At 45.8% G+C, this 19,712-nt stretch overlaps 1 protein-coding gene across 4 annotated transcripts in view; it reads left to right on the top strand.

Moving 5' to 3' along the window:
* mybpc1 (myosin binding protein C1) overlaps window positions 1-19,712 on the top strand; it is a 132,520-nt gene that overhangs the window by 70,437 nt on the left and 42,371 nt on the right. For all 4 annotated transcript variants that reach the window (XM_059978534.1, XM_059978532.1, XM_059978531.1 and 1 more), the window contains 6 exons: window positions 716-882; window positions 3,498-3,630; window positions 10,563-10,687; window positions 12,209-12,314; window positions 15,201-15,361; window positions 16,507-16,672. In XM_059978534.1, coding sequence (XP_059834517.1) covers window positions 716-882; window positions 3,498-3,630; window positions 10,563-10,687; window positions 12,209-12,314; window positions 15,201-15,361; window positions 16,507-16,672 — 858 coding nt within the window. The remainder of the gene's footprint in view (window positions 1-715; window positions 883-3,497; window positions 3,631-10,562; window positions 10,688-12,208; window positions 12,315-15,200; window positions 15,362-16,506; window positions 16,673-19,712) is intronic.

Raw genomic sequence — 19,712 nt, 5'->3', positions numbered from 1 at the left:
CTCCTATAGTGGGGAGTCTAGGACCAGAGGACACAGATAGAGTGGATGTGGAGAGGATGTCTCCTATAGTGGGGGAGTCTCGGACCAGAGGACACAGATAGAGTGGATGTGGAGAGGATGTCTCCTATAGTGGGGGAGTCTAGGACCAGAGGACACAGATAGAGTGGATGTGGAGAGGATGTCTCCTATAGTGGGGAGTCTAGGACCAGAGGACACAGATAGAGTGGATGTGGAGAGGATGTCTCCTATAGTGGGGGAGTATAGGACCAGAGGGCACAGCCTCAGAATAGAAGGACATCCCTTTAGAACAGAGATGAGGAGAATGTCTTCATCCAATGAACCTGTGGAATTTATTTCCACGGGCAGCCCTAAAGGCCAAGTCATTGGGTATGTACAAAGCTGAGGTTGATGGGTTCTTGATTGTTCAGAGCAGTAAAGGTTACTGGTAGAAGGTAGGAGAAAGGGTTGAGAAGAATATTACATCAGCCATGATGGAATGATGGAACAGACTCGATGGGCCAAATAGCCTGATTTTGCTACTACGTCTAAAGGTCTTACGGAATGTGGAGGCCTGAGTGAGGGGAAGGGTGAGTGAGAGTGATGGTGCAGGCCTGAGTGAGGAGAAGGGAGAAGGAGATTGAGGGTGCAGGCCTGAGTGAGGAGAAGGACGAGGGAGAGTGTGAGGTGGAACTGACTCCCTTGTCCTCATTGCCAGGGAAATTAAGGAGGAGAGCACGGAGCCTGATTTTGATGTGTGGGAGCTGCTGAAGAACGCGCAGCCACACGAGTATGAGAAGATCGCCTTTGAGCACGGTATCACTGACCTGAGGGGTCTGCTGAAGCGCTTGAAGAGAATAAAGCGGGAAGAGAAGAAGAGTGCTGGCAAGTACCGTAGAGAACACAGAACAGTACAGCTCAGGGACAGGCCTGTGGCCTACGGTGTTGTGCCAAACCAGTTAAATTAACAATCAAATGGCCAGCTGAACTATCTGATTCTGACTACACAATGTCCATCTCCAAAGTTCAAAGTACAAATACATCACTACATACAACCCTGAGATTCATTTTCCTGCAGACATACTCAGCAATCCTCGCAATCTCTGCACGTCTGTGTGCCTAAGCAACCCCTCAAGGTTCAAGATTGTTTAATGTCATTTCCAGAACCCAAGTGTAAAGGAGAGCGAAACAATTATTACTCCGGATCTGATGCAGACTAAAAAAAAACACAATAGCATAAAGGGCACAATAATAAAAAATAACAAAGAGCACAATAATAATAAAAAAAACACAAAAGTATAAATAAATCAGGTACATAAGGTGAGACTGAGTCTGAGGCCTCTGTTGGTCAGAGTTGACCATGGACGTTGCGTCCCAGCTGTCTAGTTACACAAGCCTGGGCAGTATGATATGGAGAGCGAGCGAGCTGTTGCCTACGTAGCAGGCCCCGTTTCTTCACATATCTGATGAACCCAAAGGAACGGCAGAGACCGATCCAGTTTGGTACCACGAGAGTTGCAGGAGTTGCCAGTCAGCGTTGAACTCAATGTAGGACTGCCTTAGGGACTCCAGCTCTGGAGTTTTCCCTCAGGGTTTACTCCCAAAGCCGTCCCCATGTGTGAGTACAGCCGCAAGGCAGTGAAGGTTTGAGATCAGAGTTTTCCTTCTCCTAGACAAGCCCCATCTGCCCGAAACGACTGGTTTTAGGGCCCCTGTAAACCACCTTTGCCCCTTCCCCATCAGTAAAAACGGTTTCGCTAGGCTTAGTAGCTGAGCCATACGTGAAGGCCAGGAGCTGGACTTGGTTGTCAGAGGCTATTTGAGGCACTGGGCACCTTTTAATAGGTAGTGAGAGCTTGTCCCCATTGTCACCTTCAGCTATGATAACTTTAAGGAACTGTAGACTGATTGCATGTCTATAAAGTCTCGCTAGGCACAGGAATGTCTGTACATAAGGTGACTCTGATAGGAAATGATTGAGTAGTGGTGGATGGGGGTGTGGAGGGGTGGTTTAGTGGCTGGAGGTTTTGATTATCTTTACTGCTTGGGGAAAATGCTGTTTTTGAGTCTGGTGGTTCTGGCATGGATGCTACGTAGCTTCTTCCCTGATGGGAGTGGGACAAACAGTCCATGACAGGGAGAGTAGGAACCTTCATGATATTGCTGGCTTTTTCCCAGCACTTTTCTGTATGAACTGCATTGTTTTAATGGCAGGTGGGCTGGTGCCGGAGATGTGTTGGGCAGTTTTGACAAGCTGTTGTAGAGCTTTCGGGTCTGCTACCTTCCATCGCCTCTATAGCACTGCCACCACCCCATTTTGGAATCAGAACACAACGTTATATTGGGCCAGCTGGTATAAACTGAGGCTATGTTGGATACTGATCTGATTGAACATCTCTCACTGATAAAGAGCAACATAAGTGTCGATTTTAACTCTGTGGACTTGTGGACAATGGTTGTCTAGAGACAAGAAGGTTGTTCCTTCTCATGGTGACACGGTAGCATAGCAGTTAGCACAATCATTTTATAGCACCAAAGTTCACCGAGAGGGGTTCAATTCAATTCGCACCACGCTCTGTAAGGAGTTTGTACATTCTCCCCATGACGCGTGGGTTTCCTCCGGGCACTCTCACATTCCAAAAGCATGTACTGCTTAGGGTTAGTGAGTTGTGGCCATGCTATGTTGGAGCTGGGAAGCGTGGCAACGCTTGCGGCCTGCCCCAGCACATCCTCAGACTGTCTGGTCACTGACAGAAAAATGATGTCTTTCACTGTATGTTTCAATGTTTCTATGTACCTATGACAAATGAAGCGAATCTCTAAATGTAAATTCCACCATTGGGGTTTGACTTATCTGCAGAGTCTTGGAGATAAAAGTTCTAAAATGGAGCACCCAAAATATACCCCGTGACCAGTGGGCTAGTTCAGTCGTATTCAGTCGGGACAGTCATATGTTGAAAGATTGGAGCGACTGGGCTTGTATACACTGGAATTTAGAAGGAGGAGAGGGGATCTGATTGAAACATATAAGATTATTAAGGGATTGGACACACTGGAGGCAGGAAGCATGTTCCCACTGATGGGTGAGTCCAGAACTAGAGGCCACAGTTTAAGAATAAGGGATAGGCCATTTAGAATAGAGATGCGGAAATACTTTTTCACCCAGAGAGTGGTGGATATGTGGAATGGTCTGCCCCAGAAGGCAGTGGAGGCCAAGTCTCTGGATGCATTCAAGAGAGAGTTAGATAGAGCTCTTATAGATAGCAGGGTTAAGGGATATGGGGAGAGGGCAGGAACGGGGTACTGATTGTGTATGATCAGCCACGATCACAGTGAATGGCAGTGCTGGCTAGAAGGGCCAAATGGCCTACTCCTGCACCTACTGTCTATTGTCTATTGTATCCCCTATGTGCAAATGTTTTCAAACCTTCAGTAGAGTGTAAGGATTGCCTTTGCCTCACATCCTTCTCTTACTCACATTCCTCCCGTTGTACACAAAGCATTTGCAAAGATCCTGGATCCCGCGTATCAGGTGGAAAAGGGCGACAAGATACGGTTCGTGGTCGATTTGGCAGATCCAACTGTTGACTTGAAGTGGTATCGCAATGGGCAAGAGATCCGGCCTGGTCCAAAGTAAGTCCTTGACGTACACCTTTTACTTCCAGTTAAATGCACGGTTAAATAGGTGGCATGATAGTGGTGAGTGTAACACTTCACAGTGCCAGCTGGAAGATCAGGATCTGTCTGTAAGGAGTTTGTACAGTCTCCCCGTGACTGTATGGGTTTTCTCCACACGCTCCAGTTTCCTCCCACAGTCCGAGGGTGAAGGTTAGTTGTGGACACTGCCGGATCTGGATACTTTTCAATTCTGTAGTTCTCTTAGTTCAAGAAAGAGTGAAAGACTTTGATTCTTCACGATCATTTGTTTAAAGTTTAAACAAAGGAATATATACTAAGCAAAGAAGAACAGTGATACAAAGCAGATGAAGCACATGAGAAAGGAGAGATTAAACATGGTATTTTAGCAAAAATCTATCACCTTTGTAGTCCAAGTAACAGAAATTTATCAGATAACAAGAAACCAATCAAAGGCTACACAAACATAAATCCATAAGACCATAAGATATAGGACCAGAATTAGACCATTCAGCCCATCGAGTATGCTCTGCCATTCCATCATGGGTGACCCCAGATCCCAATGAACCCTACACATCTGCTTTCTCATCTTATCCTTTGATGCTCTGACTGATCAGGAAACGATAAACTGGCTTAAATATACTCACAGACTTGGCTTCCACCGCAGTCTGTGGTAGAGAATTCCACAGATTCACTGCTCTCTGGCTAGAAAAAAATTCTTCTTTACCTCTGTTCTAAAGGGTTGCTCCTCAACTTTGAGGCAGTGCCCTCTAGTTCTGGATATTCCCCACACAGGAAACATCCTCTCCACATCCACCTTATCTAGTCCTTTCAACATTCGGTAGGTTCCAATGAGATCCCCCTACATTCTTCTAAATTCCGGTGAGTACAGACCCAAAGCTGCCAAATGTTTCTCATATGTCAATCCCTTCAATCCTTGAATCATAGCATGTGTGTAATGTGTTAACATTTACCCAATCAAAAAATGAGAAGGTAACAAATCGTTATGTAACTACTATGCTGTTTCTACCAGTAAATGGGGACAGACCTCCACATACTGTGAAAAAAAATCATGAATTTGTTTCAGATACAAATTGTTAAAAATGCAAATTATATCAGTAAAAAAGAAACTACAAGTAAAACTACGATTTTAGTCTTGCATTAATTCAACTAATAACTTATTAAAAAGTACAAAAACAACCAACTCCATGTTGGTGCCAGAAGCATGACAACAATTGCAGGCAGACCCTGGCATATCTTGGACGCAAACGGCATATTTCACTGGATGTTTTGAAGTATATGTGACAAATAAAGCAAAGTTTATTGTCACCTGTGCATTTGTACACCTGTACAATGGAAAACAAACTCGCAGCAGCATTACAGAGTATCAGATAAGCAGCATTCACAAGAAAAATATAAATTAAAATCTTCAAAATATATTTATTATCAAAGAACGCATCCAGTATACAACCCTGAGATTCAACTTCCCAGAGAGAGCCACAAAACAAAAATGAAAGCCAGAAAACCCATTCAAAGAGAAACATCAAACCCCCAACATGCAAAAGAAAGTACAAATCGTGCAAATAGCAAAAAAAAATGTGTAAAACACAGAGTGTAAAACACCAAACCACAAATTGTCCAATCAGTCCAGAAATATTCAGTTCAGTTCAATCTAGATCTGTGTGGTTCGTTAACTTCAAGCCACAGAGCTAGTCCACCCCAATGAAAATCACACAAAGCAGCAACAAAAATATAATTATACAAAAACCCCACAATTACAGCTAAGGAAGGTTATTATTATGCAATGTGGTCATAGTGGTGATGTACTGCAGTAGGGATTAGGGTTTTGCAGGTTAGTTGAAGGGAAGGAGCTGTCTTGAACCTGGTGGTGTGGGGCTTCAGGCTTCTGTTCCTCCTGCCCCATGGTGGCTGTGAGACGATGGCATCAATGACTCAGGAACAGCTTCTTTCCCTCATCATCATATCTCTATATGGTCCATGAGCACAAGCTCGTTATACATTATATTGCACAATTTATTAATTTTGTAATCCATAGTAATTTTATGTCATTGCTGCCATGAAAAAGCAAGTTTCTCCTCATCTACGTCAGAGATAATAAATCTGATTGTGCCCGGTTGGTGGAGATTTTTGATGATAGATCTTGCCTTCTTGAGGCAATATCTCAAGTGATGCTGGGGAGGGATGTGTCCGTGTACATAAGATCCGAAAGGGTTGTACAGATGTTCGGATTTTGTTTCAGATTTACTTATCACGCCTGCATTGAAACATTCGGTGAAATAAGCATTTGTATTAACAACCAACACACCTAACGATGTACTGTGGGCAGCCCAAAAGTGCTCCCACACATTCTGGTTCCAACTTAGCATGTCCACAATGTTCATCAGAACAACAGAGCTAAACAAGCCCCTTTCTCACCTGTCCACTCACACAGAGTCAGACATCCATCTCAGGGACACACCAGCTCTGGGCCTCCAGCCTTGGTCCCAGACTCTCAGGTTCACACACATCGGCCTCCCACCTACACCCCCTGACCTGGACTCACACACATCGGCCTCCCACCTACACCCCCTGACCCAGACTCACACACATCGGCCTCCCACCTACACCCCCTGACCCAGACTCACACACATCGGCCTCCCACCTACACCCCCTGACCCGGACTCACACACATCGGCCTCCCACCTACACCCCCTGACCCAGACTCACACACATCGGCCTCCCACCTACACCCCCTGACCCAGACTCACATACATCGGCCTCCCACCTACATCCCCTGACCCAGACTCACACACATCGGCCTCCCACCTACACCCCCTGACCCAGACTCACACACATCGGCCTCCCACCTACGTCCCCTGACCCAGACTCACACACATCGGCCTCCCACCTACACCCCCTGACCCAGACTCACACACATCGGCCTCCCACCTACACCCCCTCACCCGGACTCACACACATCGGCCTCCCACCTACACCCCCTGACCCGGACTCACACACATCGGCCTCCCACCTACACCCCCTGACCCGGACTCACACACATCGGCCTCTGACCTACACCCCCTGACCCGGACTCACACACATCGGCCTCTGACCTACACCCCCTGACCCAGACTCACACACATCGGCCTCCCACCTACACCCCCTGACCCGGACTCACACACATCGGCCTCCCACCTACACCCCCTGACCCGGACTCACACACATCGGCCTCCCACCTACACCCCCTCACCCGGACTCACACACATCGGCCTCCCACCTACACCCCCTGACCCAGACTCACACACATTGGCCTCTGACCTACATCCCCTGACCCAGACTCACACACATTGGCCTCTGACCTACATCCCCTGACCCAGACTCACACACATTGGCCTCTGACCTACATCCCCTGACCCGGACTCACACACATCAGCCTCCCACCTACACCCCCTCACCCAGACTCACACACATCGGCCTCCCACCTACACCCCCTGACCCAGACTCACACACATTGGCCTCTGACCTACACCCCCTGACCCAGACTCACACACATTGGCCTCTGACCTACATCCCCTGACCCAGACTCACACACATCAGCCTCTGACAAGCCAATCAGTTTTTCTTGTTTCCATGAACAAGGAAATCATGGGTACAAACTGAGGTGATGGTCATTGAAATCTGAGATGTATGGAAATTTCTCCTGTCAGAGGGAGGTGAGTTTATCTATTTATTGAGCTGCAGCAGAGAATAGGCCCATCCAGCCCTTCAAGCCTTGCCAACCTACAAACCCCAGATTTAACGTTAGCCCAATTACGGGACAATTTACATTGACCAATTAACATACCAAGTGGTATGTTTTTGGACTGTGTGAGGAAACTGAATCACCCAGAGGAAATCCACGTGTTCATGGGGAGAACGTACAAACTCCTTACAGGCTGAAGTGGGAATTGAACCCAGGTCAGACAAACTGTAAAGCATTGTGCTAACCACTACGCTAACATGCCACCCCAATCTCTGAAACATTCTTTCCCCTAAGGGTGGTGGAGGCTAGATCATTGGATATATTGAAGGTGAAGATAGATAAATCTGTAAATTGGTTTATTATTGTCATATGTGCAGTGACAAACTTGTCTTGCATTGTGTTCACACAGATCAGGTCATTACACAGAGCTTTGAGGTAGAACAAAGTAAAACATCAACAGAATGCAGAATAAAGTGTAACAGGTAGACAGAAAGTGCAGAGCAGATAAACAATAAGGTGCAAGATCATAACGAGGTAGATTGCGAAATCAATGGTCCATATTATACTCAGGAACCCAAGCTATTGGCGATTACAATTAACTGCCACAGAAGAGGAGTTGGAGTTCAGGCCTGCATAGATGGGCCTTATTTACTTATCTAATTTATTTAGATATGCGACACATGTTCCTTCAGGTTGACATAGTCGGGGGATAATCTCTCGCTTCCTGTTAAATGCTTCCAATGGGAAACTTCTCAAAAAGCCCCTGACAGCCAACTCCAGCTCCTGGCCTTCGTGGTATGGTTTGGCTGCTAAGCCCAGTAGAACCGTTTCTACCGACAGGAGAAGGAGCAAAGTTGCCTCAAAGCCAGTTGCCTCAGACAGCTGGGGCTCGTCAGCTGTGGTTGGCAGCTCATCTGGGAGAAGGAAAACTCTGAACTCAATCCTCTGCTACCTTCTGGCTATATCCAATCATGGGGAAGGCTTCGGGAGTTAATCCTGAGGGAAAATTCAGAGCTGGAGTTCCTAAGTTAGTCCCACATTGAGCTCAAAGCTGACTGGCAACTCCTGTGATGCTGCTGGTGCCAAACTGTATCAGTCTCTGCTGTTCCTTTGGGTTCATCAGATATGTAGAGAAGGGGAGCTTGATATGTAGGCAACAGCTCGCTCTCCATATCGTACTGCCCAGTCTTGTGTATCTAGACAGCTAGGACACAACATCCATGGTTGATCCTGACTGATGGAAGCTTTAGTCAGCACGGTAACGGGCCTTTCCAGCCCAGCAAGCCTTCTCTGCCCAATTGCCCTACTAACTGATACCTCTTTAGACTATGGAGGAAACCAGAGCACCCGGAGGAAACCCACGCAGTTACGGTACAAATTCCTCGCAAACAGCAGTGGAACCATATGCAGGTCACTGACATTGCTGTAGTATTATACTAACCACTACTCTATCATGCCATCGTGTTAATTGGTGGGATAGGTCTGAGGGGCCAAATGGCCTCCTCCTGCCTTGCATTTCCAATATTAACAACAGGAAAGAAGCAATGGTTTCTGGAACTGTTGGGGAAAAACTGATAGTCATGGAGCGGCCTTGATTTAGGAAATGCTCACAAATGCTAGAGCAGGGGTGGGCAAACTTCTTGATTTGTGGGCCACAAAGGGTTCTAAAATTTGACAGGGGGGCCGGACCAGGAGCAGATGGACGGAGTGTTTTGGTAATACACCTCATAAGAGAAAATAAAATATCGTGGGATATGTAGAAAACATGTGCTTTAATTTCAATTGAAAATGAACAAATGCATTACAACAAAAATATCTGTCTTTGAAGTCCCATGGTATTTAGCTATTTATTGAAATGACTTTTAAAACACTGAAAATTAAATGAATAAAATACAGCTTTTTTTAATAGTAACAGTTATTATTTTAAAGCACTGAAAATTCTGTTATCCTTCAAGATATTATCATCATCACTCTCCTCCTGACTGTCTTTATTTCAAAAACGGTAGGAGATGCAGGTCTACTTGTCCTGCTCCTTCTTATTCAATTGTCCCCTGTGCCAAAACTCAACAACGACCAGCTCAAAGACAGAACAGTGAGAGCGCGCCAGTATGCGGAGCGTGTTATTTGATCTGGAGCGCATTTTTTATTTTGAGAACGTACGTGCACCTGCGCACTACTCATGTCCATCACTTAACAGAAATGACATGTAACATGTAAGGCTTATTGAGAAAAATATTTTCAAATGCATTTTTTACATAACACAACGAAGAAACTTATTTTTAATTTCAGTGGGAACAGTGTTGTTGGTCTCCCTTTTTAGCCAGCGCATCAAAGTCTGGATTTAGTTTTGTTGTGGCGACTCTCAGGATGGATCTGAGGTGTTGGTCAGTTAACTTGGATCTGTGGCTGGCTTTGTTGATGTTCATGACGCTGAACGCCTGTTCACACAAATAGGTCGAGCCGAACAAAGAGTAAAGCGCAAATGTGGAGTAATACGCTGCACCTCAACAAAGGTCAATGTATATAGAGTGCGTCATCTATTGGGAAAACGTCAGAATTGCGGGGAAAAAACGTTAACAAGGTTTATTAATATAATTTCATCAAGTTCTGCGGGCCGGATTAAAAAGCTTAACGGGCCGCATATGGCCCGCGGGCCGTAGTTTGCCCATACCTGTGCTAGAGGAACTCAGCAAGTCAGGCAGCATCTACGGAGGGGAATAAACCGTCAATAACTCTGGATGATCCCCATGACACCGACATCATTTCTGGGTCTCTGCCCAGAGCTGCCTGACCTAAATCAGAATCAGAATTACATTTATTATCACTGACATATGTCATAAAATTTGTTGATTTGCAGCAGCAGTACATTAAAAAATTTACATTAAAAAATGAGTCATTAAAAAATTTACATTAAAAGATTACAATAGGCTGCAGTAGGAAATAAGTCGTGCAAAAAGCAAGTAAAAAGTGAGGTAGTATTTATGGTTTCAATAGTATTCATGGCTTCTGCTGAGTTCTTCCAGCACTTTGTGTGTGGCATCTACAGAGTCGCTTGTACCTTTGATAAGAGTGTTGGAGGGTGATTGAGGAGAGCAGCAGAATTGGGGGTGGGGGTGTTGTCAGGTTTGTGTCAGATTGTTCTGCTGAGGGTGTATCTAATAAAACCTCCCCCTGACACTGTGGACAGGTACATCTTTGAGCACAAGGGGACATTACGCATGCTGACGATAAAGAACTGCACCAAGGCTGATGATGCAGCGTACCAGGTCTCGGCAGGTGAAGAGAAATGTACCACAGAATTGTTTGTTAAAGGTAAGCTCATCCCAAATCCTCCTCGGTCACCTGCCACCCTGGCCCATATTCATGTTTGCAGAGAAGCAATCCTTTCCGTCCAACAGGACCTTCATTACACACAACAAAGAGCACTACAGAACAGTACAGTAGCCTTGGCCCCATCATGTTAGGCCAACCTTTTACTCAACCCCAAGATCAATCTAACCCTTCCCTCCCTCCATTTGTCTATCAGCCATATGCTGTGGTAGAACAAAGGACCCTGCGGAAAATCCTGGCAGTTCCGGACAATGTTTCTCACCCTCTGCGTGCCACCTTGGCTGAACAGAGGAGCACTTTTAGTAATAGACGAAGACAACTGCACTGCTCCAAAGAGCGCAGTATGAAATCATTCTTACCTTCAGCCATTAGGCTCTATAATGAGTCAACCTATTGCCAGGGAAACTGATGACTCCCTCCTGTTAGATTGTTTGAGATAACTTATTTTTTATTCTTTCTTCCTTCTCTTCTTCTATTTGTACACCTATGCCCTTGCAATGCTACTGTGACACAGTAATTTCCTTTGGGATCAATAAAGTATCTATCTGTCTATCTAAAAATAGTTTCTTAAATGTCCCTAATGTATCTGCCTCTACCACCATCCCTGGCAGGGTGTTCCATGTACCCACCACTCTGTGTAAAACCCTACCTCTGATAACCCCCCATACCTTCCTCCAATCACATTAAAATGATGCCCCTGATATTCGCCATTTCCACCTGTGAAGAAGCCTCTGGCTAGCACTCTGTCCATGGACTTATCATCTTATACACCTCTATCAAATCGCCTCTCACTCCAAAGAGAAAAGCCCCAGCTCCCTCACTCAACATGTTCCTGGTAAATCTCCTCTGCACCCTCTCTAAAGTTTTCACACCATTCCTATAATGAGGCAACCAGTACTGAGCACAATATTCCAAGTGAGGTCTAACCAGGGTTTTGTAAAGCTGCAACATTGCCTTGTGACTCAATAAATGGGAAGAACCCCAGAGATATTCTGTAATGATCAGTAAGCCAATTGCTTGGAAGCAAATGTCTGGGGAGTGGCTGTGTCTTTACCCACGTTACCCCGGTCGCTGGCACTTCACCATCACCATCGCCATTCCCAACATCCTGTGCTCCCAGCAGATTTACAAACTCGCTCTTCACTCCAAATACAGTTCTGTGCAAAAGTCTTAGGCACACTATCAATATAAGAGGGGAAAAAATAGGGAGCTAGTGTTCATGGATTCACTGTCCATTCCAAAATCTGATGGTGGAGGAGAAGAAGCTGTTCCCGAAACATTGACTTTGTGCCTTCAGGCTCCTGTATCTCCTCCCTGATGGTAGCAATGAGAAGTTGGCATGTCCTGGGTGATGGCTGCCACCTTTTTGAGGCATTGACTCTTGAAGATGTCGTTGATGCAGGGGAGGCTGGAGTGCACCAGTGAACAGTAAGACTTTGCGGGAGGAGTAAGCACAGTGTCTCTGAGCCTCTGATCCTCACCCCTTGTCCTGTGTCCTTGCAGAACCTCCCATTCTCATCACTCGAGAGCTGGAGAACATGAATGAGCTGGTCGGAGACAGAGTGGAGCTGGAATGTGAAGTGTCAGAGGAGAATGCTCAGGTGAAATGGTACGTGAGCCCCATCCCATTAAAAATAAACGATAAAGATTAGTTTTAGTTGTCATGTGTACGCTGAAACATTGGAAAACACAGGGAAGTGCCTCTTTCTGCTCACAACTAACACAGTCTAAGGATGTGCTGGGAGTAGCCCGTGTCACCTCGCCAGGCTTACAGTGACGATGTAGGATGCTCACAACTTCCTAACCTTACCCTGTACATCTTTCTCTGTGGGAGAAAACCAGAGCACTCGGAGGAAACCCATGTGGTCACAGGGAGATCATATTGTCTCCTTACAAACAGCGGCTGAAATTGAACTCTGATCACTGGTTCTGGAAACCACTATGCTACCCTTCTGCCCCAAAAGGATTTGAACAGGAACTTTAAACAGGAATTGCCAGACTCTGAGAGTCACAGATAGGGTAGATAGTTCGAGTTTTCTCCAAGCCTGGAAATGTCATGGGTTTAAGGTGGGCTTAGGCCCAAATTCACTCACCCCAACGCTGTACAACCTATGGACTTACTCTCAAGGACTCTTCACCTAACATTGTCAATATTCATTGCTTGTCTACTTAGCATTATTATTCTCTCTTATATTTGCACAGTTTGTTGTCTTTTGCACACTGGATGTTGTCTCTCCTGTCGAGTGCAGTCTTTCATTGATTCCATTGTGTTTCTTGTATTTAAGATGAATACCCACAAGAAAATGAATCTCAGGATTGTAAATGGTGACATATCTGTACTTTGATAGTCAATATACTTTGAAGGTGAGAGGGGGAAAGTAACATTGTGAAAGGGATAGATAAGATAGAGGCAGGGAATGGAGGGATGTGAGCAGATGGGATTAGTTTAAATTGGCATCATGGTTGGCACAGGAATGGTGCGCAAAATGGCCTCTTCCTGTGCTGCACTGTTTCCACTGGTAGGTGAGACTAGAATTAGGAGGCATAGCTTCAAGATTTGGAGGAGTAGATTTAGGATGGAGATGAGGAGGAACTGCTTTGCCCAGAGAGAGGTGAATCTGTGAAATTCTCTGCCTAATGAAGCAGTGGAGGCTACCTCAATAACTATATTTAAGACAAGGTTGGATAGATTTTTGCATAGTAGGGGAATAGAGGGTTATGGGGAAAAGGCAGGTAGGTGAAGATGAGTTCATGGCCGGATCAGCCATAATTTTATTGAAAGGTGGAGCAGGCTCGATGGGCCAGATGGCCGACTTCTGCTCCAATTTCTTATGTTTGAAGGAGGTTGATGAGGCAAGGTCTTTTTACACAGAGGGTAGTGGCTGTCTGATACTGGTATTGATTTATTACCGTCACAGTGAAAGACTTTACGTGCCGGCCAGGCAGATGATTCTGTACAGAAGTACATCGAGGCAGTAACAAGAAACCAGAATGCAGAATATAACGTTGCAATTGCAGAGAAAGTGCAGTGCAGGTAGACCATAGTGAGGCACCATGGCACCACAGTAGGGGTCCCCAACCTTTTTTATGCCATGGACCAATACCATTAAGCAAGGGGTCCATTGACCCCTGTTTGAGAGCCCCTGCGTTAGTATTACACCATTACAGCTCTAGACACTGGAGTTCAGAATTCAATCCTAGTATTGCCTGTAAAAGTCTGTACATCCACCTCGTAGAAGGCATGGGTTTCCTCTGGCAGCTCCTGTTTCCTCCCACACAGTCCTAAGCTTGGTAAGTTAATCAGCCATTGTAAATTGTCTGGTGATTAGGCGAGGGCCGAATCTGGGGTTGCTGGGGTTGGAAGGACCAGCTCCACCCTCACCTCTGAACAATAAGAAGCCTGGAAAGTGGTGGAAGCAGTGTTTAAGGGGCATTTCAACAGGCAGGGAATGGAGGGATGTGGGCAGATGGGATTAGTTTAAATTGGCATCATGGTTGGCACAGGAATGGGGCGCAAAATGGCCTCTTCCTGTGCTGCACTGTGCGGTACAGACTGAACTCACATGTTAGCCAGGGTACAGGCCATGGTGTGCTGTGGTGCGGGGTGCAGAGAGAGAGGAGGGGTGGTGGGGGTATTGCTACATGGGCAGGGTCATGGGGAGGGGCATAGATGGGAGAAGGAATTAAGGTTTTGTGTATGTGATGGAAAATGTAAATTTTAATTGAATACATACTGGAAAGACCAAATATTTTTCTACCATAAAGCATTAGAACAAAATCTAACTATTCCACTCATCGAATCTGCTCCATCTTTCTATCATTGCTGATTTCTTATCCCTCTCAATCCCATTTTCCTGCCTTCTCCCCATAACCTTTGGCACCCTGACTAATCAAGAACCTATCAACCTTAGCTTTAGATATACCCAGTGACTTGGCCTCCACAGCCGTCTGTGGCAATGAATTCCACAGATTCACCACCCTCTGGATAAAGAAATTCCTCTTCATCTTTGTTCCAGATGGACGTCCCTCTATTCTGAGGCTGTGTGTTCTGGTCTTAAACTCACCCACTATAGGAAACATCCTCTCCATATCCATTCTTTCTAGGCCTTTCTAGGTTTGGTATGTTTTAATGAGGTCCCCCTATTTCTTCTCAACTCCAGCGAGTACAGGCCCAGAACCACCAAATGCACCTCACACATTAACCCTTTCATCCCCAAGATGATTCTCATCAACCTCCTTTGGACCCTCTCCACTGATAGGTTTTTATTTAGTAAGGTTGTCAAAGGTTGTGAGGAGAAGGCAAGAGAATGGGATTGAGGGGAATAGTAAATCAGCCATCACGGAATGATTGAGCACAGCTGATGGGCTGAATGTCTGAACTCTGCTCCTGTATCAATATGGTGTGATGGCCCTAACATAACTTGTGGGTCTACTTTGGAATCACAGTTGCTGCTTTCGTATCCTCATCAGTTTCTGGGTATACCTTTCTCTTTAGGTATAAGAATGGAGTTGAGCTTGGGCCCTCGGCAAAACTCCGGTTTAGGACTGAGGGGATGAAACATTGGCTGATCATCCCAGAGGCGTCCAAGGCAGATTCGGGAACGTACAGCGTGAAGACCACAGGAGGGCAGTCCACAGCCACGCTAAAAGTTGAGAGTAGGTATCGCCCTCCCAGGGAATGGTCTTAAACAGGACCTGGTTGACCAAATTCTCAGGGAGATCAGGAATCACAGAAAGTTATGGCATGTCCAATGTATCTCTGTCAAGCAAAATAGGGCTAAGCTGCCTCAATCCACTTACTGATCTTATGTGAGGCTCTTCGTTGGTTGGTTTGGCCATGGACGCTGTGGCCTAGCTGTTGTATGGAACCAGGGCAGGAGGATATGGAGAGCAAGTTGCTTCCTATGCAGCCGGCTCCTCCGCCCCACACATCTGGTGAAAGGAACGGCAGAGACCGGAACAGTTTGACACCAGCAGCGTCACAGGAGTTGCTAGTCAGCGTTGAACTCCAGCCAGCTCTGGATCTTTCTGCACGGTTTACTCCCAAAGCCTTCCCCATGACTGGGTCTAGCCACAAGGCAGCGGAGGTTTGAGATCAGAGCTTTTTCTTCTCCTAGATGAGCTACCAACCACGGCTGATAAGCCCCATCTGCCCGAAGTGACTGGTTTTAAGGTGCCAGTAACCTGTCTTTGCCCCTTTGCCTGTCAGTAGGAACAGTTCCACCGGGCTTAGTAGCTGAGCCACAGGCTGGACTTGGTTGTCGGAGGTTATTTGAAAGACTCTCCATTGGGAGTATTTAATACTGTGGGTAGTGGGAGTTTATCCCCCTACATCCCCCACCCCTGGCTATGACAACCTCAAGGAACACTCGACTCTTCAACAATAAGCAACTCCTTGGAATTGTCCCCACATGCTTCTAGGACTTAAATCCAAGCCCTCTTGGTGACTTTATTTATCACGAGCTTATCATCGTTTGCATTAACAACCAACACAATCTAACAATATGCTGGGGGCAGCCCACAAGTGGCGCAAATGCTTCCAGTGCTAATGTAACCTGCCCCCAATGTTCGGCAGAACATCACAGAACACGACAAGCGGCAAAGCAAGCCCCTTTCCTCCCTCACACACACAGACAGCCCTCCAACCTCAGGGCAGACCTCCAGTCACCAGTCTTCTTCGGTATCGAGCTCCAGGCTGGCCGACTGCTGCTGTTCTCTCCAAAGATCAGAGCCCAATCGTTTGGCAGTGAATCACGATTACTTGCTGTGCCAGGTGGATAACCTTGTTTCCTTCCTTCTAGTGAGACCTCTCAAGATCCTACAGAACCTAACAGACCAGGTGGTCCGCGCCGGCACCCAAGCTGTACTTCAGTGTGAATTATCCTTGCCCAACTTACCGGGGAAGTGGTACAAAAATGGACAAGTCATCTACCCGACTGACCATGTGAAGATCTACCAGAAGGGAAAGTGAGTTCCATTTGAAAAGTTAAATGGGTTAGGGCTTTGTTTTCTGGAGCTCAGGAAAATGAGGGGAGATCTGACAGAAGTTTACAAAATTGTGAGGAGTATAGATAGGGCAGGCTTTTTCCACTGAGTTTGGGTGAGACGAGAACTAGAGGTCATAGGTTAAGAGTAAAAGGTGAATTATTAAAGAGGAACCTGAGGGGGAACTCCTTCGCTCAAAGGCTGGAATGAGCTGCCAATGGAGGTTGTGGATGCCGGTTCAAATGTAACATTTAACAGAGATTTGGACATGTACGTGGACAGGAGGGGTGTGGAAGCTTAGGGTCCAGGTGGCAGGTTGATGGGAGCAGGCAGAATAACATTCTGGCACAGCCCAGTTAGGCTGAATGACCTGTTTCTGTGCTGTAGTGTTCTATGACTTTGTGACACTTAGTTTGGTCCATTTATGGATGTCTCTTCATGGGAGTGCTGAAACGTTTTCTTGGACCAATGTTTGGAGAAGATGCAGATGGATTGGAATAATGACCTCTATCAGGCAGAAATACAAAGGGCTGAATGGATGTGCCACCCGACCCAAAGATAGCTTCTACCCCACTGATATTCAGTAAGACTACTGAATGGTCCCCAAGAAGGACTCTTGACATCATGATATACCTCATTATTGTCTACCTGCACTGTCGCTGTTACTCTTTATTCTGTTATCGTTTTCCCTTGTTCTACCTCAATACACTGTGTAGTGATCTGATCGGTATGAATAGAGTGCAAGACAGAGTTTTTCACTGTTTCCCGGTACATGTGATCATAAGATTCAAGGTTGTTTGATGACATTTCCAATGAACAAGTGTAAAGGAGAACAATATAATTGTTACTCCAGATCTGATGTAGCACAAAAAAACACAGTAAGATAAAGAACACAATAATAAGAAAAACACAATAAATAATAATATGTAAGATAGCTTATATACATAGATTGGTTGTATGTCTATAAAATGACGCTAGGCACAGGAGTGTCTGTCCACAAGGTGACTGACAGGAAATGAGAAAGTAATGGTGGTTGGGATGTGGAGGGGTGGGTTACTAGGTGGAAGTGTTGATCAGCCTTACTCCTTGGAGAAAGTATCTGCTTTTGAGTCTGGTGGTCCTGACCTAGACGCTACATAGCCCCCTCCCTGATGGGAGTGGAACAAACAGTCCCTGCTGGGGGTGGGTGGGATTCCTCATGTTGTTACTGGCCCTTTGCCAGCACCCTTCTGGCTATACGTCCTCGATGGTGGGTAGGCTGGCACTGGTGATGCATTGGGAAGTTCTGTCTACCCATTCCAATTTCAATACCATTGCTGCCTAACTGGAGGATAGGGAGATACAAAAAAGAGCGACCCCCCAGCCCCATCTCCCTCATTGTCCTTAGGCTTGGTGCAGGGTTCTGCATCTTCTGTCTGGTGAGAGAGGGGAGAAAGGAGAATGTCAGGGTGGGTGCCAAGGTTTACCTGAAACATCAACAAATGCTTTCCTTCCACTGATGCTGCTCCACCCACAGGGTTAGAACTTAGAACACTACAGCACAGTACAGGCTTTTCAACCCATAAAGTTGTGCCAAACTTTTAACCTACACTAAGATCAATCTCATCATTCCCTCTTACGTGGCCTCCTTTCTTTCTTTCATCCATGTGCCTATCTAAGAGCTGTCCCTTATGTATCTGCCTCTACACCACCCCAGCAGGGTATTCCACACACCTATCACGCTCTGTGTAATAATCTTAACCTCTGATACCCCCATTCTGCATTCCTCCAGTTACCTTAAAATTATGTCCCTCGTATTAGCCATTTCTCTCCTGGGAAAAAGTCTCTATCTGTCCGTTTTATCAATGGCTCTTATTATCTTGTCCACTTCTATCAAGTTGCCTCTCATCCTACTTCACACCAAGGAGGAAAGCTTAACTTGCTCAATGTATTGAATGGTGGGTTCCTATGGTGGGGGAGTCTCAGAGTAATAGAGGGGTGTACCTTTAGAGCAGAGATGAGGAGGAATTTCTAAGAGTGGTGAATTTGTGGAATTTGTTTCCACGGGCAGCTGTGGAGGCCAAGTCATTGGGTATATGTAAGGCAGAGGTTGATAAATTCTTTATCAGTCGGGGCATGAAGGGATACGGGGAGAAGGTGGAGATTGGGGCTGAGAGGGAAATGGATCAGCCATGATGAAATGCCGGAGCAGACTCGATGGGCCAAATGGTCTACTTCAGCTCTTCTATCTTAATATTTTGTATGTTTTGGAATTGTCTAAGCCATCCAGTGGAAATGCCAACAACATTCTCACACAACGAGTAGGCTGTAACTTGAGCATGGATTCCTTCTGAAATTACATAACAGACAAATGGGACTCGATTGGATGTGATGGGCATCCTGGTCAGCATGGACGAGTTGGACCGAAGGGCCTGTTTGTATCCTATATGTATGAGGCTCAGTTTGCAGAGTTCCATATGAGGACACTTTTCCAGGACTCCCCCTGGGGGTTAATTGTGATGGTTTTATAAAGATTAAACATTAGTTTTATTTGTCATGTGTACATCGAAACAAAGAGTGAAATGCATCATTTGCATCAATGACTCACGCAATCCAGGAAATAGCCCAGTGATGCCACCATGCTTCCTGCATCAACACAGCATGTCCACAACTTACAAACCCTAACCCATACATCTATGGACTGTGAGAGGAACTCAGAGCATCTGGAGGAAGCCCACATGTTCACTGAGAGAATGTACAGACCGCAATGAGAATTGAAGCCCAATCTTCTTACGTAAGGCGTTATACTAACCACTATAGTGCTGTGGCACCACCCTTTCTAATCTTGAGTAGTCAATGGAGTGGAGAGACAACAGGATATATTATCCACACAAACAATAGCCCAAGATCCAGAAGAAACAATAATTATTATGACTGAAATATGCTTTTAAAGGAATATATCCAAGAGATATCTCAAACCAGAATCCATACTTAAGGTTCTCTGATATTTATGACTGCAGTTGGACTAGGTAATACCACTGAG

Source organism: Hypanus sabinus, chromosome 8 (genome assembly GCF_030144855.1).
Source record: "Hypanus sabinus isolate sHypSab1 chromosome 8, sHypSab1.hap1, whole genome shotgun sequence".
Lineage (NCBI taxonomy): Eukaryota > Metazoa > Chordata > Chondrichthyes > Myliobatiformes > Dasyatidae > Hypanus > Hypanus sabinus.
The sequence above is the reverse complement of the archived record's forward strand: the minus strand, read 5'-3'. Positions and strand labels throughout refer to the sequence as shown.